The following is a 23254-nucleotide window of genomic DNA, read 5'->3' as shown; positions in this document are numbered from 1 at the left end:
TGAAGAAAAACAGCATCACTAAAACATGATAGTCTAAAGGCTAATAAAAAAGTGCGCAAACACTAAAAATGGTTACCTGTGATGCTATCAGCCAAATTAATGAGATCCACTGTGGGCTTTTTGAGAGCGTCTGACAGGAGACTCCATGTTACATGTTGTGTACTCAGGAGTTCAGCCAACATTTCACGAAAGCACAACAAATTCTTTTCACGATTATCACTATTGATATTGGTGAGAACAGGATGACTGAGACCCAGAGCCAATCCCAGATTGAACCAGTGAGGGCTGGCACTTGCATGTGCAGTGTGTAGTTTCTCGTAAACATGTTGCAGATCGTCAATTGTCAAAGCCTGTACAAAAGCAATAATCAACAGGGTTTAATTTGGTGAGGGTTGCCCCTTGTAAATACCTTTTAGAGGAAACTCAAAAGGGAATACAATTGAGGGGTTCGGGTGAACAATATGCTCAATCCCCTTACCAAATGTAAAAATGATAATTATGTAAGTACGTACAGTATATGAATTAGAGTACTGCCTACCTTGTGCACGCTCAGCAGGTGTGGAAATTTATCCGCGATTAGAATGATGTCACTCTCAGGGATTTCTTGATCTAGTTGTTGGTCCCTCACTCCAGTCTTCTTACACACATCTTCCATTACTGTAACAGAGGACAATTCACCTGAAAAGAAAAGAAACATAAAACATTAAATTTTCATCAGGCCCGGGAAACTTTCAAAATACATTGACCAAACGACATTTTCTTACTGGCATGTTGATCATTGAGCACATGTTCCATTGCAGGAGATGATTTGTCTGAGGAGGAAACAGTTTAAAAACAAAAAAACTACAAAATAAAGCTTACTAGAAGTATTTCGCTGATCATGATCATGCACATGTACTTCCGTCTTCAAGCACACATCTTCCATTACAGAATTACCTGAGGAAAAGCAGACACAGCAGTTACACTCATGTAGTATGTTTGTCAATTAACATGCTCACTCAAACAAGGCTGTTGATCACTCATTCCAGATCCAGTGCTACTAACAACATTGGCGAGAGTCCCACATTGATGGACTGAAACAACAAAAAGGATTTCTAAAACAACAACATGCATATCAAACCAACGATAATCAATAATTATAGTTTCACTTAATGATATCCCTATATATAATATATACACTGCTATGAACTTACCGGAGTATTGCTGCTGATCACTATTTCTCTCAGTCTTCGTACAAGTACCTCTCGTAGCAGAGGATGATTCACCTAATAGAAGAAACAAAAGGTAAATTTCACATTTAAAAAATCACTATACTCACCAGAACCTTCGCTATCGTCAAACCAGATTCTATCTTCATCACTGAGCTTTCCCCACACACGTGTCTGAAGGGAACACTTCCAAAACTTACAGCCATTCCGTTCACTGACATCGGCAAGGTGCAATTTGCTTCCAGTGCTTTTCTTGCTGCATGGGCAAAAGATGGCTGTCTCGGGTGTGTCGTTGTTGTAATGCAACATTTCCAACGATGATTTAATGCTGATCAAAATTTCGTTTCGAATTGTAGGGCATACTTGTTTGCGAAGAGCAAAAAGCACATCGATATACACTTCAAGATACGAGAAGGAGTCGATCAGAGCCACGGTGCACGGGAGATTGGGGATTTCTAGCTGGATACAATTTTTAGCTAAAATGCTTGCTTCCCCTGAAGGAAGCAACACTTTCCAGCCCAGCCTCTTGATCACGTCCACAACTAGACAGCAAAAGACTCCAGAGCGAATACACCCACTACGAAAGTAGACAGCGAGGGGTGATGTTGTGAAGGAAGAACGAATCTTGTCTAGCTCAGCAGGTTTGATCGATGTGAGTAGAGATGGCATGAAGAACTCGGCTTGGTGGGGAGTGGCTTCCACTAGAGGAATGGGAGCAATCACAAGAAGATCTTTCATGATCAACAGCATATCTTCTGGAGAAAAGATGCCTTCAACGTAATACTTATTGAAGAATCGTAGAAACTTTAAAGTGATTATGCCCTCGTCTCGAAATCTCTTCCATTCGGCATCTGTCCCTCCTGGGCTAACAGTAGAGTGTGCATTCCTCAGGAAGATGGCGTGCTGTGAGAGCTCGGTGATCTTGTCTAGTGGAATCTGGGCATCCACAAACACTGTGTTGGGGAGAATGGAGGGATAGTAGTGCGCTATACACACGCTGTCAAAGAAGACCAGAGCAGCTTCAAGATCTTTGAGCAAATAACCAAATCGAGTGGCTAATTGGAGACATTCTTCAATGCTTAGTACACCTCGCTCGAGACTGGCAGACAAACTCTGGAGAAGTGAATCCAAGAAGGACCACCAGATGGGCATTTTGACTTGTAACGGAATAGAGCGCTCAATAGCAATTCTAATCCTATTGGCAGTGGCCAGTGAATCTTCTTCTCGGCTGATTGTGTTGAGACCAAAAATCAGATTGTTCAATCCAAGATTTTCGTACACCAATAGCTTCTTGATATCGGGTGGCAGCATGTCGAGAATCTCTTTATTCCTCTCGATAAGTGTATTCGAGCTCTTCAGCTGATCAAAGAATGTGCCCACAAAGATCATCTTCGGCTTCTTATCTTGTGAGGTATGGGACTCAATGGATCGAATCAGACTCTGAAGTGTCTCCCCGAGGGTCATGTGAGATGCGTGAGGACTACCAACAAGCTGCCCATCCTTGTAGTACTCGTCAGAAGGGAAACTGGAGAGTTCGTCAATCAAACGCAGGACTATCAACGCCACCGAAATGTGCTTGATGAAGAGAGGGCTGACGTCGTGGAATTGCGGCTGGCCGCCGCAGTCGGTAACATACACCCAGTTGGAATCAAACAGTTCTCCTTCTTGCTGGTCACTGCTTGACAGTTGGTCAGTTCCCTGTGTGGCTGGCAGCTCTTCTGCCACACCACTCACTACACTCGCTATCACTTCATTGATGGCTTTGTCCAACATTCTTGCAGAGCCAGAAAGTTCATCGGAATCGTTCGTCGATGGGCTCAATTTGGAACCAGAAGTTGGCTTGGTAGTGGTCATTCTCTTGGGAATCCGTAATGCCATCATCATTTTCTTCAAGCCATTGGCAATCCGTGATGCCATGGAGCGATCAGTGATTTTTCGAACTAGGTGATCGGTGCTTTCTTTTGGTAACTTGGCAATGATTTCAGCTAGTAGATTGAGCATCTTTGGCTGAGATATCTCTTCCCAGCCTCTTCCAGTTGTCTTGAATTTCGTGTTGGACACGGGTCGAATGCGTACTGGCTTTTCCATACAAGGAGTGCTGTCTCGCTGTAGTGGAGGGGGTTTGTCAGTTAGCAGGTGCTTGAGGTTGGTCTTCCCTGTTCCCGCAGGTCCAAACACAAGCATGTTGACAATGTTGACCGAGACGTGTCCGTGCTTCATCGCCTCATCAAACAACCGTTTTGCTGATAGCTTCGATTCTAATGTGTATATGTGGTGTATGTAATGCTAACAACAACCACATGTACAGTAGAGGGATATACGAACAATCACATTGGGGTGGGGAAAACATGTGAATATATAGAATTGCCAAAGCAACAAGAAAGCTCTTCTGTGTTATTTAATTACACCATTGCGTAGCCTCAAGGCATAAATTGGTAAAGGGTCATCGTGATATAAAACACATAATAATATATAATCATCGCACTCGATCGTCACTCGGGCTTCTGCCTGTATGTCATAAAATGCATGTTTGCAAGGATAATACCGATAACGCGATTAGAACACGATGGGCATCAGCTATATATGTTCAGTCCTACAGTATATTACTACAATGTCCAATAAACAGTGTCCATATACCATGTAGAGTAGCAAAAGGAACGATGCTCAGTTTAGTATGCCTAAACTGTACTACGTACATGTTAAAAAAGTCAGTTGCCTAGCCAATGAAGTGTCAGTGGAAAGGCAACTGGACTACTAGCCTCGTTCCCAGGCCGATCTGTCTCCAATTTAATTGAACGCTAGGTAGACTCCTAGGCCGATCCGTCTCAAATTGAACGCTATATAGGCCTAGGCCTGGTATTGATTGTATTTGGGCGTGGTTGGAATTCGCTCAAACGAGCGAATTCCTAAGCGATTAAGGATTTCGATGGAGCAATAGCTTATAAATGCCCTGTACGAAGCAAGAAGCCTTACTCTCTTGAAGGAATAGGCCCTCAAGCTCCTGTCTGAGGGAACGGATGTGTTTGTGTGGTTCCCAACAGGGTATGGCATATCTCTTTGCTACCAGTTGTTATCATTTTTGATGGACTACAAGCTTGGTAGGACCAGCGGTCCCCTTGTCCATCAAAATCCAGAACTGAAGTATCCATAGTCGAGTCACAGGTAGCTAGCTAGCTAGCTTGCTAATAAAAACACATTTAGTATTTAATCGCTTAGGAATTCGCTCGTTTGAGCGAATTCCAACCATGCCCAGATACAATCAATACCAGGCCTAGGAGTCGACCTATATAGCGTTCAATTGGAGACGGATCGGCTACTGGACTACATGAAGATATTAAGGACATGAAGCAGCTGAACATAAACCACTTTTATATCGTAAACCTTTAAAGCTTGCTAAGTGGGTGACCCACCAATGACAGGGAATACATGTACTGGGTAATAATGATGTGGCTGATCACTACAGGAATGTGCTATGCTTGAATTAACATGATGATGTCATAATTAAGTAACACAGTACAACGTCACGAACCCAAATCATTGTAAGTTGGTATTAATAAAGTCCAATAAACCATATCCATACCACCACAGTGTGTAGAGTAGTAACAGGAACAATGCTCTAGTACACTGTAGTGTGCACAATCAGGGGCAGTTGCCTAGCAACACAACAAATGTGATAGGCGAACGAAAAGGTTGTGGGTGGAGCCAACGATTTTGCAATACACGATTATATAAAGTATGAGGACCTCACAACAGCTGTAGGTACAGTCTACTAATAACACACTACATGTAAGTTGCTACAGGTACGAGTGATTGCAACTATGAGCATCAACACTCACTGTACTATAAAGTTCCTTGCTCCCCTCACCTTCCTTTCTCTGTCTCTCTGCTCTTCCTCGTCTCTCAGCAATGTGATTCTCATAGTAATCTATATCACTCTCACACTTTTGTATCTCTGAGACACACTTCTTGATCTCCCCCTCCACCTCCTCCAGCTCTCCCTGCAGTTGACTCCGGTCCTGGTCAGTGATGTCACCAGACAGTCTCTGTTGGAGGGCAGCTCTTCTCTGGGGGAGTAAAGAATTTATATACGACTGAAGAAAAATTCCACCAAATAGAACATGCAGCTAGCTGATACAAATGTACAAATTATCAAAATATAAAAATCAGCAACCACCAACCTAAATATATTTGGCGAGTATATCATAAAATTATTATATTTACCCGCTATACGGTATAACCTCACACAGTCAAACAGTAAAAGTGGACATATAAAACATACACAAAGGTAGACAAAAAGCAACTATTCATCATACAATGGACAGTACATGTACACACAATGTCGTTCTGCTAGACTACGTGTACCACTCTTACCACGAGAGTAGTAAGTGCAACTGTCAACACTCACCGTCTCATGACGCTTCAGTTTACTCTCCTCCTCAGCCTTCAACTGGACAAGGTGAACAAGACAAGAGTGGGTTAGACTATGTGTTTGTGGTCACACATTATGAGTTGTCTATAGGAGCAACCAGTATAGCTACTAGAGTCAGGTAAGGATATGAGACTATTACAAACTGAATGCATATGAGGTGTACGGTATGTTTGCCAACATTGTTTGACTCACTTCCTATCGTTCCAGATATTCAGTAACCATGGAAATGTAGGGAGAGAGAAAAGAATATAATCACAAACCTGTACACTATGAATGCCAATACACATGTACTCATGCAACTCAAACATTACTGACACAAGTACAGTCACAAGTCAGTGCAGTGTCCCGCTCACCTTCTGTTTAGTCCAATGAGACACCAGCGTAAGACACACATGGAAACAGAGAGAGGGGGATGATGGTAGGAGCAGTGAGTGCATTCATACATGTCTGTATACTGTAACTTACCCACTGTTGTTCCAGTAATCATTAGCAGTAGTCACATTAACAAGCAGTAGGACACGGACATGTAGAGAAATGAACATGTTCAAATACACGAATGCATTCACACATGTATACATCAATTATTGCAAGTACTACAATAGTCCAAATCAGTGTGTGGTCCAACATAGGAATGAGTGTGTGCATGGGAAGAGACAAACACGATAATGTACGTACCAACTAATGAACTTAGGTGTATATTCTACGAATATTAAAACTACAACCTAATAAGTTGTGTGGGCCTGGCTAATACCAAGTTGGCAATATGGAAAGAGACAAAGACAATTTACGAGTTCCTAGTAACCATTAAAATGAGTGTGCACGTGCAAACACAACTTACACACTGTTGATCCAGAGAGGGAGAGTCCACAGGGCAAACACGTGGGAAGATAGTAAATGAATGATTACGAGGTTGAATGTGATCATACTAAATATTTCCCTATATAACACTATGGCACTGCACACACACAAGAGTAATAATGGGGAAGTAGAAACATCACAGAATATCCAACAGACACTAAATACTCTGACAACACACACCAACTTACAGGCTGTTGTTTCAGAGGGTCAGTCAAAGGTGAGGTGGAGATACATGAAATGGAAGGAAGAGAACATTAGTGCAGTGATACAGTACACTGGTGATTGCATGACACAGGGGAGGGGAAACAATTGTGGACAGCCAAACATGCAGACTGAAACACTTGATTAACCATGCATACTTTCAGGTACTACTACGAGTAGCCTCGATCCCAGGCCGCACTTCCCACTTCACTTAGGAAAGTGGGCCTGGTATCGACTGCTTGCGCATGCGCTAATATCCCCCGGTATCTGGGGGCTTTGGATAACATCGTATATGCTCAGTAAAACTGTGACATCACAACGAACGAAAGTGGATTGAAGGAAGTAGATAGAAAGTTCGATTGAGTTTCTAGCCCATCTGATAGCATTCTCTGATAGCTACCCTTAGCCTGCTATGTTAACAAAAGACTCACAGCCTGCAACAGTGTGGATGACGATCGTCTGAACGGAGTGAAAGCTGACAAGAGCCTATATGGACAGGCCACGCCCATTTAACACTATCTTTGGTGAAAGTCTACTATATTACTGCTACTGATTCTATCAAAAGAAAATAGCTGTACAACAAACATACACAGCTCTGTCTCTAGCTAGCTAGCTATATAGCTCTGTGTATGACTTTTAGGATATTTTCTCTGATGAATCCAGTATTATAGGAAATTTTACGGGAAAAAATATCCAATAATTTGGCGCATGCGCAAGCAGTCGATAGCAGGCCTTCTTTTCTATGAAGGCCGGTGAAGGAGGCTATACTACGAGTAGATCTACTTGTCTCAATTAAGGAATAGTATCACATTCAGTTATCCGTATGTGCTCTCCTTTACACTGTCTACCTCCTAACAACAAGTGCTCAGAGCACAAGCATGTCAGCTTGGTAGAATGTGATTGCACACAACGTACCTCAATCAACATCTGTTGTCCATCCAGAGAGAGTGGTACATGTGGAGAGAACAACAACATGAGATTAAAACACCTCACACTGACAGGGTAGAGTGTAGGCACTATACTGTGATGAATGAATGATGCCAAGTGTGTTTATGGGTGGTCAACAAGTACATCTAGGCACTAGGAGAATGCACTGATCATTGAGTATCTATCTATCATGTGAATATCATACCCTTTCCCAATCTTGAAGTCCATCCTCCATCAACTGTGGGGAACTAGCAGCATTCAGGGTTGTAGATTCAGCCATTTCAAGAAAAGGAACGCCCTTATATTTCTTTGTGGGTGGCTAGAGGCATGAGGGGGTGGGGCTTGTAGCAACACCCACACATTGTTCAATAAAGAAAGGGTTCAAAGGACACATTTATTGTTCCAAATAGAGCACAGAACATACATAAAGCAAGTACGTATCAGAAGAAGAAGCACTGAAGAAAGAAGAGCTCAGGAACAATGGCCCACCTGACACTAATTGCCAGAGCCAGTGATGGACTACCTCTGTCCTCATCCATTGTCAATGAAGAGGTAGAGGAGCTACAGTAGATAATACAGTACAGTCTGCATTGGTCCCATCAGGACACTGTACTGTATGCAGCTCAGTGACATGAATAGTTGTCAAGTCATGATTCTGTAGACATATAAAGAGAACCTTGCTAGAATAATACGTGTGTAGTGTGTGCTATCTTTAACAACTTGAATTAACTGAATTGTTGCATTCTCCCTCTGCAGTCTGGCCGGGATTATGCTGAATACCAACCCAAGGCCAAGCAGATATTCCGCAAGCTGTCGTCAGTCAGCCCCCCTCGATGCTCAATCGAGTGTGACCCGGGTCGTATGGTGTTCCAGTAAGCACTCTCCTGTGAATGTCATTATTGCTTCGTGGTGTGTATGATGATTGGTGCTCTGTCATGGTATAAACTGATGCAATGGATGGCCTTTTGTTTGTGAGCATTTGCTTAACTGTACCATACACATTGTAAGTGGTGTGTGTTATACATAGGTCCCTCTATAGTGATTGTCTAACAAGGAACTACCAGTGTACATGTAGTCTAAGAATAGTTGGAACTTGGTTGGTGATATTATACTCCAGTTTAATGGTGGATGAGGGGCGATGACTTTGAGCTTGAAGCACACACACTAACATGGACCCCCCACACAGCTACATCCTTGAGGAGGGGATATGCTACCTCGCCCTGTGTGACCCCACCTATCCTGCCAAGCTGGCCTTTAACTACCTCGAGAATCTACACAAAGACTTCAGTGAGCAACATGGCAACGATGTACACAAGGCCAGTCGACCGTACCACTTCATTGAGTTTGGTACGTATTTATATCTGCCATCCATATTTTGTAGACTTATTATAAGCTTATGCTTTTTTCCTGCTTTTTGCACAGCTGGGCAACACCAGCACTTGCAGTTTCTTGTGTGTGTACTGTTTCAATTCAGTGTTGCTACCACTGCTATATATAGTACAGAATGTCCTTCCTCTCACACCCACTCCCCCCCCCCACACACACACTCACCCCCTCCCCACGCACACACACACACACACATGTGCAGGTCTCAGTGACAAAGCGGGGAAGCTTGTCGACTACTCTCGTATGGCTGATCAGCTAATGCAGCATGTGAGCATCTCCTTGCTACTGTGGATTGGTTCTGGACTGCTAGTTCATACTCTTGTCTATTGGAGACAATATCTGCCAAGTTTCACCAGAGATGTGTACAAGTATGGTAAGCTGAGGAGTGAGAGTGACTGGAGCTGGATGATCCATAGTGTGCCCAAGACTCAAGGAGGTCAGTCAGGGTCAATATATACAGTGTATCAGTCTACCTCTTGTAACGAGAACCCCCTACAAGTCTAGCTTGTAACACCTAGCTAAGTACTGGATTGTGATTTACAATAGTGAGCTCCCTAGCTGAGACTGTCCTGACTTGTAGTTGTTGTAATTGCATTGTCCCAGTCTAAGGAGGTCTTTATTCCCCTCTGCAGGTGGTTCACCCACTTCTACGTGTGGGGGATGGTGTGGAACTACTCTGTATTCCTCTACTATACCAGCCACTGTCTACTGCACACAAGACTACCGCTATTGGGACCAACAGCACTGCTGCATTTGAATTCAGGTATAGTCATACCGTATAGCGGGTATTTTTCGGGGGACAAAATATTTGTTGTTCAGCAATATTGAGACATTTCGTGGGTAATATTTTCGTGGTTGGAGCAGGTAACGGTAGGCAAAGTCGCTTCATTCATGGTTAGAGGTCCAACCACGAACACCACAAATATTTTGCCCCACGAAAATGACCCACCTCTGTACGGTATTCAGTCTAGTAATTGTACATACCTTGATTAAGTATTAATTGTAAGTGTACTACCAAGGGCGTATAAAAGAAGAGAGGGCATGCAACTCCACTATCAGTACACGTAGCTAGCAGAGTTCAAACGTGGGCGGAGGAATGTGTGCATTTGCATGAAGTGCTAAAAATAGAAATTTCTATTTTTAGCATTTCATGCACTGTCATTAGGCTTGAGGCTATTATGCTCAAATTTTACCATTCTCCAATTCCCAAGCTATAGCCTATTATTCTCAGTGATTTAGCCCATTATTCTCATAAAAAAATCATTATTCTTCATTAAAATCACAATAAAAATCATCTTTTGATAAATTGCAACACAAGAAGTCTCTACATAATGATATAATAATGTACATAGTCCTGAAGAGCATTGTCTTGCTGATCACCAAACGAAGTGCCTTGAGTTGATCCAACATCGATATGTCTCTACTTGTTGGAACTGGAATTGGCTTCAGTAGGTTCAGTAATCTAATCTCTTGATTTTCTTCAGATTCCATATAAAGTACTAGTAGTCTACTATACTGTCTATGGTGTGTCTTTACTGGTAAGGCTAGCTAGCTAGCTAGCTGCAGTCTAGCCCAGAGATCAGATCAGAGCTAGAATACAATAACAATGTAATTGTGCTTTATTTAGAATGCTAGCCACGTGGCATAATTATTCCCACCCACTCTACCGTTTATTCCCGCATAATTCCTAATGCTCCAAGCTACATCATTCTCAAAATTATGCTCGCATAATCGCCGCATCCCTAACTGTCATGCACATTCATCCGCCCACATTTGAAGTCAGGAGTTGCATGCCCTCTCTTCTTTTATACGCCCTTGGTAATACTGTGTAATTGTTGACTTGTTAATTCTTGTTTAGGAGTCTCTATTTGAATGTCAGCCTTGATGAATGTTTCATTGCAGACTCACCCCTTGCTGGCCTGATTGTAGCCACTCTTTTGTTCCTCTGGGCCTACACGCATCAGTACCGATGTCACGTCATCCTTGCACAACTCAGAGCAGCCAAGAACAAGCCACAGTACGGCGGCTGTCACTGCCAAGCAGACTCACGTTTGCTATAGACACAAGTTTGAGGACTATCCAAACAACAGACAAATTGTTATGACCATTTGTTTATTAGTTGCTAATATAATTTATGCTATGTACATGCAGTACTGTATGGTATCATTCATATTCTCCAATCAATAATCTATCAAATTAATGATTGAAAAAATTAATTTTGAATTTGCAGTGAATAATAATTGACGCTTCTTATGCTATTATTTGTACATGCAGTACATGGTACATTGAATTAGTATGACATCATTTATTGTTTAAGCAATAAACCTTCAAATGATCGAAAAAAATTAATGTTTGAATTTGGACAATGATTCAGTAATTTGCTAGCTATACATGCAGTTTTGTCCACTTTTCTCCTAGTGAGTGTTCTGGTTTCGTCTATTCGTGCCTTGTATCTGGAAGGAGGGCGTGACCCACTGCCCACACGAGCACTGATCACCTGACCAGTTGAATGATCCCAGACGAGCCGAGCACTTGAGACACAGAATCTGCCGCATGTGTGTGTGTGTGTGTGTGTGTGTGTGTGTGTGTGTGTGGGTGTGTGTGTGTGTGTGTGTGTGTGTGTGTGTGTGTAAGAATAATGTATAGTAAATTATACAGTTGAAAATAACGCAAGGCTTATCTTCTGCGCATGTGGCACTGATGTTTTTCAATAAAGTGGGTGGATCAAGGCGTGGTTTATCTATTCGATTATCCGGCATATTCACTTATCCGGCCTGCTTCTGGAACCAAGGTGCCTGGATAATCGAGGTTCTACTGTATATAATATATAAGGCTATATAGTCTTTGTTAAAATTGGATTTTGACTAATCACAAGACTAGTACATGTATCTAAGCACACCATTGGAAAGGTAATTCTGAGAGCTCTTGAATGCATCAATTCGTTTGAAATTGGACAATCAGAACACAAATTACGAGCTTTCAAGATACGTATCTATTTTTAGCTATGCACAAGTAGCAGCCTCACCTTCCCCTCCACTTTGCCCAGTAGAGAGCTTTCCATCCACTGTACTGGCTCGATGAACCATGAACTACACACATCATGAGTGGGCCCCTGCTCGTTATAATCCACCTCTGATTGAGTGGGTGGAGTTTGCCCTTGCTTTGTCCTCTTATACCATTATTGACAGCAGCCTCTCCTTTACCCACCTCGTGAGGGAGGACACTCTCGTCAGTGAACAGGAGACGCCTGTGTGTGTGTGTGTGGGGGGGGGGTTAGTGATGGAGGTATACAAGTTTGTAAACCATCTCCAGACAAATACAGTAGCTACTTAATTCATGGTGTGTGGTGTGTGGTGTGTGTGGGTGTGAGGGGGTGTATAATTATAAACAACTACAACTGTGCTGACTAGACAGGATTATTGGCTACTACTGTACATGGTGTCTAGTGTGTGTTTCAGTGAACCTTTAGTGAAGCTGTCAGTGACTGGTTTGTTCTTTGTTGCCTTCCCAGAAGAGTCTGGTCCGCTAGTGGTAACAGTGACAGTGCTCATATTCACCAGGTCTGTGTTCTTCACCAGTAACTACACACAGAGAGAACAACACCTGACACACTCACACAGCCAGGCTACCATAACCTCATTCAAAAAAGGTACCCTTTATAAAAGAGCTGCCTTACCCCCCCCCCCTACAATGTGCAGCTGCACCTAAAAAATGCATACTGAAGCAGCATAGCCGCTACACTGTGTATGTATTGTACCCACTCACTGCCTCTTGGACGACTCTATTGAGGGTGGTGTTAGCGCTGGCGAGGGAGAGGGGGAAGAGGTGGGCCTCAGTCGTGAACACAAAGTCATCCATGTTCAGGGGACTGTCCCCCTCGTCAGCAAACAACAAGAACAGATACTTGAACGTCTCAGCCAGTACAAAGGAGTCCATTCTATACAGTATCGAAGATTGCCAATAAAATGATATCGTACTACTAGAATATTAAACCCTTTGTGTATGAGTTTATTAAGACTTTGCGATCTAACCTTTGCATTCTGGTAAGGATTGTGATGCCATACAAGTACCGATTATTATACGTTTTTGAGAGATCTACATGGGAACTAAATTCTAACTATTAGTATATAATGGTTCCCCTGACTTACCTGTCCTCGTGAGCGTTGGTCCTGAGGTCCTTGATGGCAGCGAAGCCACACCTCACTCTGGCGTACTTGTTCAAGTTGTTCACCACTGATCGACCCACGTCCAGGTAGTATGGATCTCCAGTCGCCTGCAGTAATAACACAACATAATCGTTCATTAACTACTTAGCCATCAAAATAATACAGAGAGTAGAGTAGAGCAGTAGCATCACACGCTAGGGGTTGATTACAGTACTTACAGAAATATTCCAATTACTGAGATGCTTTCTTCGAAACAACAGAAAGTGATACATACATGTACAGCTAATGCATAGAGTAAACACACACCCCCACCCCCCCCACACACACACACACACCCCCCCCCCACACACACACACCCACCCCCAAATTAAAATTAACTGCAACTCTCCCCCCCCCCCTCAATTTATCAGCTGCCATAACTCGAATTCCGTGGATCCAATTTCAACGATAATATTATTTCTGAAAGCTTATAGAAACACACTTTTCAAATAGCATCATCAAAATTCTTATTTGAACGATAAAAGTATTTGCCAATTAGGCGATACCATGAATAATAGCCCATGGTCCAAGGCTGAAAAATGACAAATTATGGCCCCGACGAAATTTTGGATTGAAATACATCATTTGAAAGGAAATTTTCTAAGCTTTCCGAAAATCACAAAATTTTGGAGATTCGATCAACGGTACTAGCTGTTGAAATTAACCGCAACTCTCTCCCCCCCTCAATTTAATTATTCTTTTCAGCTGCCATAACTTGAATTCCGTGGACCCCCACCCACCCCCATCCCCCCACACACAAACACCCACACACCCCACACACACATGACGGTGTACCTTGTAGAGAAAGTAAGTGCTCTCAATGAACTCAGGCCTGAGAGGGTGGTTTCCCCAGTGAACCCTGAAGTCATGAGTGAATGCCTCGGGTAGGAAGTTGTGTCTCTCCATCACATGATAAAGCATGTCGTGAATGTGTATAGCTGTGTCTACGTCACCCCACAGAACCTGGAGATAGATACAACAAACCCCGTCATTTTAAACATGAAGGTTAGGTAAGTACAGTATATACAAAAATGTATACTGCATACTACAATAGACGGACGGCCTCTAAGAAGTACTTTTCTATGTCAAACTGTTCTAGAGAGGTTCAGAGATATTAAGGCAAAACAGAAAACGACAGCACGAAAAACAATTGTTGATCTCAGTCTACCATCTTGTGGTACCTTTATCAAAGAGCTACAAATAAATTGGACACAAGTTACGACCCCTAAAAGGGAGCTAGTGGTTTCTCTTAGTCAGTGCTGCATGTGTGTATGTGTGTGTGTGTGTGTGTGTGTGTGTGTGTGTGTGTGTGTGTGTGTGTGTGTGTGTGTGTACCTGTAGACCAGGCCAGAACGCCAGAAGTGAGTCCATGAAAGATCTAGTCATTCGATGAGGTGAATTCATGCTCACCTCCACTAGCATGGGCCCATTCGTGATGTATCTCTTGATGGCATCATAATGCTGTAGGGGAGGGGGTAAAGAAAGAAAATGAAGTTGCTGACCTTGCATGAACATATTAAAGCTCTGTACTGTATACACAGTTTCCGTTAACTCCTTTACCTCACAATTTTAACTCTAACAGTAAGCACCAAGTGTTTCAATAACCCCTCACTCGCTCACCTTCCCAAACCTCTGCAGATACTTCCTGTCCCCAAACAGGATGTAAGACTTGAGACAGTACTCGTAGTATGAGTCAATCCCCGCCCCCACACCGCTATCCACTCTCGTCCACTCAGCACTGTGTATGTTGATGACTGAGCCAACCAGATTGTGCCCTCGGTGTCTACTACGCCAGATTGCCTCCATTGCTTGGTGGGCTTTCACCTCAAACTGAGGATCACCTGATGGGAGAGAGAGAGAGAGAGCTTGACCATATCATTTAGGCTCAAATGTAACCAACTCTTAGAGCTACAAAATGCATTTGGTAATGTACACACACACACAACGCACGCACGCACGCACACGCACACACACACACAATCACTGCACCTGTTAGTCTACTGAGGGCAGCAAACTCAAGGATCATGGACCCAGCACATGCCGTGCACGTTGTCTTCTCCATGTTAGGGTAGCCCATACCGTGGCGAAGGTTGATCTGAGGAGAGGCACAATATAATACAGCACATGTAACGGTTGTATTATCTACCAGTTTTAATTTTAGTACAGAATGGACTGTATTTTCTGTTGGCAATTTTGCACAGTACAGTGGATTGCAGTGCACTTGCAACAGAGATTTGCCTATAATAAAGCACTTTCTACATATGTACAGGTTGTATTATCCACATGACATACTGTACACTTAGGACTAAGACCAGTTTCGAATTTGGTATAAAATTTTGAACTGTATTTTCTGTTGGCTATTTTTCAGAGTACAGAGCAGTCACCTTTGGATAGGGGAGACCTGTAGTGGTGTTGAAAGCAGGCAGTAATCTGTTCCCCACTTCCACTGCCATTCTGAGCAGCCCCCCATCATACCAAGCCAACTGATGGTAGCCCTTCTCTTTGAGAGCCAGGGCAGCAAAGTGACCTCCCAGTAAACCACCTAGCACACGTATGTTGGTCTCAAACACTGATACCACCAAGTCACTGTCGAAGCTAATGTCTGTCATGACTTTTTGTACAGCCGAGGAAAACTCATCAACCGAACCAATTACCTGAGGGGACAGACACATGTACATTGGTGGAGGGGGAGATTGCTCCTGCCCCTTTAATAATAACAGACTACCATGTACAGTACAGTTAGAGTACAGCTTCCTCTCCTATAGTGTATTGTACTGATTCAGATATAGGGGAAGGAAGTCAAGGTAAGAGAGGAGCCTCTGGTGGAAGCATCTGGAACCCATATCCAGACAAATACAGTAGCTACTTAATTCATGGTAATGGCTTCTAAATAGCTTCTCCTCCAATAAAGGCTGAGGTAGGTACACAATAAGGCCAGTATGGGAACCTCTAGACTACTACTAGGACTAGGGTAATGTGTACACACACACACACACTTACTTGTAGTGTTTCTTTTCAGTGGGGCCCATTGATAGTGCGCCATTGTGATGAGTGAGTAGTAGGGAGCACACAATCATCACTCCCCACACGTACGTACAATACCATTGTCACTATCTGTACAATGGTTCTACTTTAGACTAGCTCTATGTGCTGCACTGTACACTCATTTGATAAGTATTATATTGCAACTCACCCTGTCAGCTATAACCTGTTCATAGTAGGAGGAAAGATAAACAAAACACAGAGTCTCTTTGTCTTGAAGGTTGGATTTCAATATTTCAAGACATGATTATTTGTTTAATTCTACTAACTGCACTTTGACTTTAGCTTTCTGTTCTTTATCACAATCGTTCAATAAGATAAAATACTGTATTAATCGTTCAATGAGATAAAATACGGTATTAATTGGAGGAATAAAGAAAGAAATAGACATAGAGTTTGGAAAAAGGAGACTTACTTTTTCTTAACTGTACGCCCATTTCTTTCTTTGCTGCCTCCACTATGTCTTTCACGGATGAACAGTGACAACAGCAAGAAAAAGTAAGGCCTGGGAACGAGGCTACTTTAGCGGTGTGATGACGGCTTTTTCAATGTGTGGGCGCCTCGATCCCAGGCCGAGTTTTCGTTTTTATAACGGTTAGGCGAACAACTAGTTGTTAGTAAAAACTCGGCCTGGGATCGAGGCTAATACTGCACATGCTCAGTTCAACTTCTCACAGAAACTACCAAAAATGTGCAGAAAAGCAAAAGCATTGCAGACAAAAACGTTATGTATAAATCAGTTTCGGTCAGTTCCACTCGTATTCTCTACAATGAATCTACAAATGTCTGTAGCAGTGTCTCCTCTTCTCAGTCCTATGGCGATTTCTACCAAGGCCCTGAAGGTAGCTCTGGAAGGATTCACTCTTCGCCACGCTCCCAATGCATGAGCCACTCCAGCTTGATTGCCATAACGACGTGTGACATCAGTTACATCACCGAGGTCGGCTGGGGTGAGATTGAGTCGATTCAGCAGGTTAGGAGTTGTGGCTGAATGCAAAGAAAAAAGCTAAGATAATGATAGTCTATAACAAACACCAAAAATGACACATGCAGCCAGGCTAATAAAAAAATACGCAAATACTGAAAATAGTTACCTGTGATGCTATCAGCCAAATTGATGAGCTTCACTGTGGGCTTTTTGAGAGCGTCTGACAGGAGACTCCATGTTACATCTTGCGTACTCAGAAGCTCAGCCAGCATTTCACGCAAGCACGACACATTATCGCCACGATGCTTGCTATTGATATTGGTGAGAACAAAATAAGTTATACCTAGAGCCAATCCCAGATTGAACCAGTGAGGGCTGGCACTTTCATGTGCAGTGTGTAGTTTCTCGTAAACGTGTTGCAGATCGTTAATTGTCAAAGCCTGTACAAAAGCAACAATCAACCAGGGTTTAATTTGGTGAGGATTGCCCCCTCGGAAATACCTTCTAGAGGAAACTCAAAAGGGAATACAATTGAGGGGTTCGGGTGAACAATATGCTCAATCCCTTACCAAATGTAAAAATGATAATTATGTAAGTACGTACAGTATATGAATAAGAGTACTGCCTACCTTGTGCACGCTCAGCAGGTGTGGAAATTTCTCCGCGATTAGAATGATGTCACTCTCAGGGATTTCTTGATCTAGTTGTTGGTCCCTCACTCCAGTCTCCTTGCACACATCTTCCATTACTGTAACAGAGGACAATTCATCTGAAGAAAAGATATATGTAAAAAAATAAATTATTATTAGGCCCAGGAAAAAAATTTAACTTTCAAACTCGAAATAAATTGTTGACCAATTGACATTTTCTCACTGGTATGTTGATCACTTGTTTTATTGACCACATGTTCCATTGCAGGGTCTGAGGAGGGGAAATTTATAAAACAAAAAAACGCAAAACAAAGCTTACTAGAAGTATTTCGCTGATCATGATCATGTACTTCCGTCTTCAAGCACACATCTTCCATTACAGAATTACCTGAGGAAAAGCAGACACAGCAGTTACGCTAATGTAGTACGTTTGTCAATTACCATACAAGGCTGTTGATCACTCGTTCTTTAAATTATTTGATACACATTTTACTTAACTTTAACAAATACTCTGCTAATCAAGTAACTATGTACTAGCTAGTTAAGTTCTAAAACTAATAGAACTGCAAATGTTTACATATACTGTTACGTATTTACCGGGGTATTGCAGCTGATCACTCGTTCTTTCAGTGACATCTCTCGTAACAGAGGATGGTTCACCTAACATAGGGAAACATAAATGTCAATATTACTGAACACTATATAATTATTATACTCACCTGAACCTTCGCTATTGTCCAGCCAGATTCTATGTTCGTCACTGAGCTTCCCATACACACGTGCCTCCTGGGAGCATATCCAATAGTCCATCCGTTCGCTCAGATCAGCAAGGTGCAATTTGCTTCCAGTGCTCTTCTTGCATGGGCAAAAGATGCCTGTCTCGGGTGTGTCGTTGTTGTAATGCAACGCGTTACAGGACAATTTAATGCTGCTTAAAATTTCGTTGCGAATCGTAGGGCATATTTCATTGCGTAAAGGAAAAGGGACGTCAATGTACACTTCGATATACGAGAAGGAGTCGATCAGAGCCACGGTATACGGGTGCTTGGGAATTCTTAGCTGGATACAATTTTTAGCAAAACAGATTAGTTTCCCTGAGGGGAGAAAAACTTTCCAGTCCAACCTCTTGATCACGTCCACAACTAGACAGCAAAATACTCCAGAGCGAATACACCCACTACGAAAGTAGATAGCGAAGGGAGATATTGTGAAGGAGGAACGAATCTTGTCTAGCTCAGCAGGTGGGATTGATGTGAGTAGAGATGGCATGAAGAACTCGGCTTGGTGGGTAGTGGACTCCACTAGTGGAATGGGAGCAATCACGAGAAGATCTTTCATGATCAACAGCATATCTTCTGGAGAAAAGATGCCTTCAACGTAATGCTTTTTAAAGAATCGAAGGAACCCTAAAGTGACTATGCCCTCATCTCGAAATCTCTTCCACTCGGCCTTGGTCATTCCTGTGCTTAGAGTAGAGCGTGACTTGACTTCAGCATTCCTCAGGAAGATGGCGTGCTGTGAGAGCTCGGTGATCTTGTCTAGTGGAATCTGGGCATCCACAAACACTGTGTTGGGGAGAATGGAGGGATAGTAGTGCGCTATACACACGTTATCAAAGAAGACCAGAGCAGCTTCAAGATCTTTGAGCAAATAACCAAATCGAGTGGCTAATTGGAGACATTCTCCAATGCTTAATACACCTCGCTCGAGACTGGCAGATAAACTCTGGAGAAGTGAATCCAAGAAGGACCACCAGATGGGCATTTTGACTTGTAGCGGAATAGAGTCCTCAACAGCAATTCTAATCCTATTGCCAGTGGCCAGTGAATTGTCATCTCGGCTGATTGTGTTGAGACCAAAAATAAGATTGTTCAATCCAGGATCGTTGTACACCAATAGCTTCTTGATATCGGGTGGCAGCATGTCGAGAATCTCTTGATTCCTCTTGATAAGTGTATCCGAGCTCTCCTCCAGTTGATCCAAGAATGTGCCCACAAAGATCATACTTGGCTTCTTGTCTTGTGAGGTATGGGACTCAATCGATCGAATGAGACTCTGAAGTGTCTCCCCGAGGGTCATGTGAGATGCACGAGGACTACCAACAAGCTGCCCATCCTTGTAGTACTCGTCAGAAGGGAAACTGGAGAGTTCGTCAATCAAACGCAGGACTATCAACGCCACCGAAATGTGCTTGATGAAGAGAGGGCTGATGTCGTGGAATTGCGGCTGGCCGCCACAGTCGGTAACGTACACCCAGTTGGAATCAAACAGTTCTCCTTCTTGCTGGTCACTGCTCGACAGTTGGTCAGTTCCCTGTGTGGCTGGCTTCAGCTCTTCTGCCACACCACTCACTACACTCGCAATCACTTCATCAACGGCTTTCTTCAACTTTCTTGCAGAGCCAGAAAGTGTATCGGAATCGATCCTCCTCAATGGGCTCGAACTGGAACCAGAAATTTGCTCATCGGAATCAGAAATTAGCTCGGTTGTGGTCATCTTCTTCAAGCTCTCGGCAATCCTTGATACGGTGGATGGATCGGCGCTTTCTTTTGGTAACTTAGTGATGATTTCAGCAAGTAGCTTGCGCAGCTTTGGCTGAGACATCTCTTCCCAGCCTCTTCCAGTTGACTTGAATTTTGTGTTGGACACGGGTCGAATGCGTACTGGCTTTTCCATACAAGGAGTGCTGTCACGCTGTAGCAGAGGGGGCTTGTCGGTTAGCAGGTACTTGAGGTTGGTCTTCCCTGTTCCCGCCGGTCCAAACATGAGCATGTTGACAATGTTAACCAAGACGTGTCCGTGCTTCATCGCCTCATTAAACAACCGCTTCGATTCTAAACAAGACGTGTGTATGTGGTGTTAGGAATGTTAACTATGCAATACTTCAGAGCTGGGTGACAAGATGGACTATTATTATGATGTCACCATAATTATGATGCATGTGATTAAACCAATCATTACATGCAGGAATGTGCTATGCTTGCATTCATGGATGTCACTATTAAGTACACATGTAGTAAGCACAGTAGAGGGTACGCCCCACAACCCAATGGATATGAAGCAAAACACATAATTATCAATGTAAATAAAAAGCATGGTGGTTGTGAGTGGGTGGGGGAATGAACAATGGGAATGAAAATTACATTGAGGTCTGGAAAACATGTAAACAATATAAAGGCAACAAGTATGTATAAAGTCATACAGTCCGATCACGTCACCTTAAAGCATAATTTGGTGAGGTATAAAACACATAACAATAGCATCATGTTTTATGCAACTCGCTCTCGGGCTTGTACATGTCATAAAATGATTGCTGGTCTGCCTAAACTGTACAATACAGTCAGTTGCCTACGCAAGCTTAAAAAGGTGGTGGGTGGAGCAAATAGTTGATAAGAACATGACTACATAGGTACTGCATGTACATGTACATAATACCTTATAGTGCGACATTTTCAAGGAACTTATATTTCTAATGACCTCTAAAGCATTTCGTTGCACTCAATGTTTGTGGGTTGACCGCTTACCGGAAGCCATGCCTTTAATCTTTGCATGTTATAGCAGATAATTAGAACAATTTTCGTGGATTGCTAACCCATGAAATCAGCGAAAATTAAGCCCCTCGAAAATATCGCACTATACATGGTAACTGCTTTAACTGGACACAGCAGCTGTGCGTATACGTAAGAAGCCAATGAAGTGTCAGTGGAAATGAAGGACATGAAGCAGCTGAACATAAACCACCTTTAAATCGTAAACCTTTAAAGCTTGCTAAGTGGGTGACCCACCAATGACAGGGAATACATGTACTGGGTAATAATGATGTGGCTGATCACTACAGGAATGTGCTATGCTTGAATTAACATGATGATGTCATGATTAAGTAACACAGTACAACGTCACGAACCCAAATCATTGAAAGTTAGTATTAATAAAGTCCAATAAACCATATCCATACCACCACAGTGTGTAGAGTAGTAACAGGAACAATGCTCTAGTACACTGTAGTGTGCACAATCAGGGGCAGTTGCCTAGCAACACAACAAATGTGATAAGCGAACGAAAATGTTGGGTGGAGCCAACGCTTTTGCAATACACGATTATATAAAGTATGAGGACCTCACAACAGCTGTAGGTACAGTCTACTAATACAGGGGCGTAGCCAGACTTTTGACATAGGGGTTTCCTTTTGAAAAACCAGCGGCGCGGTAGCGCCGGGAAATTTAACCACGCCTACTTCCGGTGCCACACCCTCTTGATTGGGGCACACCTACTGGTTACACCTACTGCTCATTGTTTGTAATGACTTTTTTTTACATGTTTGTGAGAAGCTAGCTAGACTAGCTAGTCTAGCTAGCTATAGACATTCAAAAAGGCAGGTGTCAATTGTGTATTGCTAGTCTAGCTGAGCACCAATACATTTACCTGAGAGGTTTCATGTGGCTGAGATTGTTCTAAACTTGTCCTTCCTGAATATCGAATAAAGTTGTGCTTAGAGCTGAGTCTGAGAATACTGGAGCATGCAGGATTGATACTAGAACTTAAGTCTTGGTCTTCTTTGTTTGAGGTAGCTAGCTAGCTAGCTGAGACAAAGCTAGCCAAAGTGAAACGATTCACGGTGCTATCTCTACATGATTTGCAGCCACGTGCATGAAAAGATGGGCAGGGCTGCTTGATTTCAATTATTGGGGAGCCCTGCCCAATTTTCTCAGCAGCTCCTGGGGGGGTTTCTGGGCAACCAGGAAACAATGGTAGCTACGCCCCTGTAATAACACACTACATGTAAGTTGCTACAGGTACGAGTGATTGCAACTATGAGCATCAACACTCACTGTACTATAAAGTTCCTTGCTCCCCTCACCTTTCCTTCTCTGTCTCTCCTGTCCTTCTCCTCGTGTCTCAGCAATAGCATTCTCATAGCGATGTATATTCCTCTCAGACGCTTCTATCTCTGAGACCCACTTCTTGATCTCCCCCTCCACCTCCTCCAGCTCTCCCAGCAGTTGTCTCCGGTCCTGGTCAGTGATGTCACCAGACAGTCTCTGTTGGAGGGCAGCTCTTCTCTGGGGGAGTAAAAATATTATTATAAACTTTATATACGACTGAATGAGCATTCCACTAAATAGAACATGCAGCTGATACAAATGTACAAATTATCAAAATCAGCAACCACCAACCTTGGCGAGAATATCATAATAATAAAAATTATTATATTTACCCGCTATACGGTATAACCTCACACAGTCAAACAGTAAAAGTGGACATATAAAGCATACACAAAGGTAGACAAAAAGCAAACATTCATCATACAATGGACAGTACATGTACACACATTGTCGTTCTGCTAGACTACGTGTACCACTCTTACCACGAGAGTAGTAAGTGCAACTGTCAACACTCACCGTCTCATGACTCTTCAGTTT

The 23254-nt window shown here is 42.8% G+C and overlaps 3 protein-coding genes across 6 annotated transcripts in view; 1 reads left to right on the top strand and 2 right to left on the bottom strand.

The window, feature by feature from the left end:
* The window catches only part of LOC135342178 (ER degradation-enhancing alpha-mannosidase-like protein 3), a 22843-nt gene extending 6267 nt beyond the window's left edge, over positions 1–16576 (bottom strand). The window contains exons 1-9 of one of the 2 annotated variants that reach the window (XM_064538860.1): positions 16408–16573; positions 16215–16328; positions 15599–15868; positions 15204–15309; positions 14835–15055; positions 14550–14675; positions 14010–14177; positions 13158–13282; positions 12775–12946 (exon numbers count right to left, since the gene is read on the bottom strand). In XM_064538860.1, the coding sequence (XP_064394930.1) occupies positions 12775–12946; positions 13158–13282; positions 14010–14177; positions 14550–14675; positions 14835–15055; positions 15204–15309; positions 15599–15823 (1143 nt within the window). In that variant the 5' untranslated portion in view covers positions 15824–15868; positions 16215–16328; positions 16408–16573. Of the gene's footprint in view, positions 1–12774; positions 12947–13157; positions 13283–14009; positions 14178–14549; positions 14676–14834; positions 15056–15203; positions 15310–15598; positions 15869–16214; positions 16329–16407 lie in introns of both variants that reach the window. The other variant, XM_064538857.1, reaches the window with a different exon arrangement.
* The window catches only part of LOC135342173 (uncharacterized), a 23644-nt gene extending 390 nt beyond the window's left edge, over positions 1–23254 (bottom strand). Inside the window, exons 1-6 of the mRNA XM_064538850.1 lie at positions 23234–23254; positions 5074–5272; positions 1319–3466; positions 1194–1265; positions 539–678; positions 77–350 (exon numbers count right to left, since the gene is read on the bottom strand). Of these exons, the coding sequence (XP_064394920.1) occupies positions 77–350; positions 539–678; positions 1194–1265; positions 1319–3428 (2596 nt within the window). The 5' untranslated portion in view covers positions 3429–3466; positions 5074–5272; positions 23234–23254. The remainder of the gene's footprint in view (positions 1–76; positions 351–538; positions 679–1193; positions 1266–1318; positions 3467–5073; positions 5273–23233) is intronic.
* Positions 8033–23254, top strand: part of LOC135342213 (uncharacterized) — a 38522-nt gene continuing 23300 nt past the window's right edge. Inside the window, exons 1-6 of one of the 3 annotated variants that reach the window (XM_064538907.1) lie at positions 8033–8175; positions 8380–8495; positions 8810–8970; positions 9212–9445; positions 9642–9772; positions 10912–11232. In XM_064538907.1, the coding sequence (XP_064394977.1) occupies positions 8104–8175; positions 8380–8495; positions 8810–8970; positions 9212–9445; positions 9642–9766 (708 nt within the window). In that variant the 5' untranslated portion in view covers positions 8033–8103 and the 3' untranslated portion in view covers positions 9767–9772; positions 10912–11232. Of the gene's footprint in view, positions 8176–8379; positions 8496–8809; positions 8971–9211; positions 9446–9641; positions 9773–10911; positions 11233–23254 lie in introns of those variants that run through there. The other 2 variants (XM_064538906.1, XM_064538908.1) reach the window with 2 other exon arrangements.

Source organism: Halichondria panicea, chromosome 10, assembly GCF_963675165.1.
Source record: "Halichondria panicea chromosome 10, odHalPani1.1, whole genome shotgun sequence".
Lineage (NCBI taxonomy): Eukaryota > Metazoa > Porifera > Demospongiae > Suberitida > Halichondriidae > Halichondria > Halichondria panicea.
The sequence above is the reverse complement of the archived record's forward strand: the minus strand, read 5'-3'. Positions and strand labels throughout refer to the sequence as shown.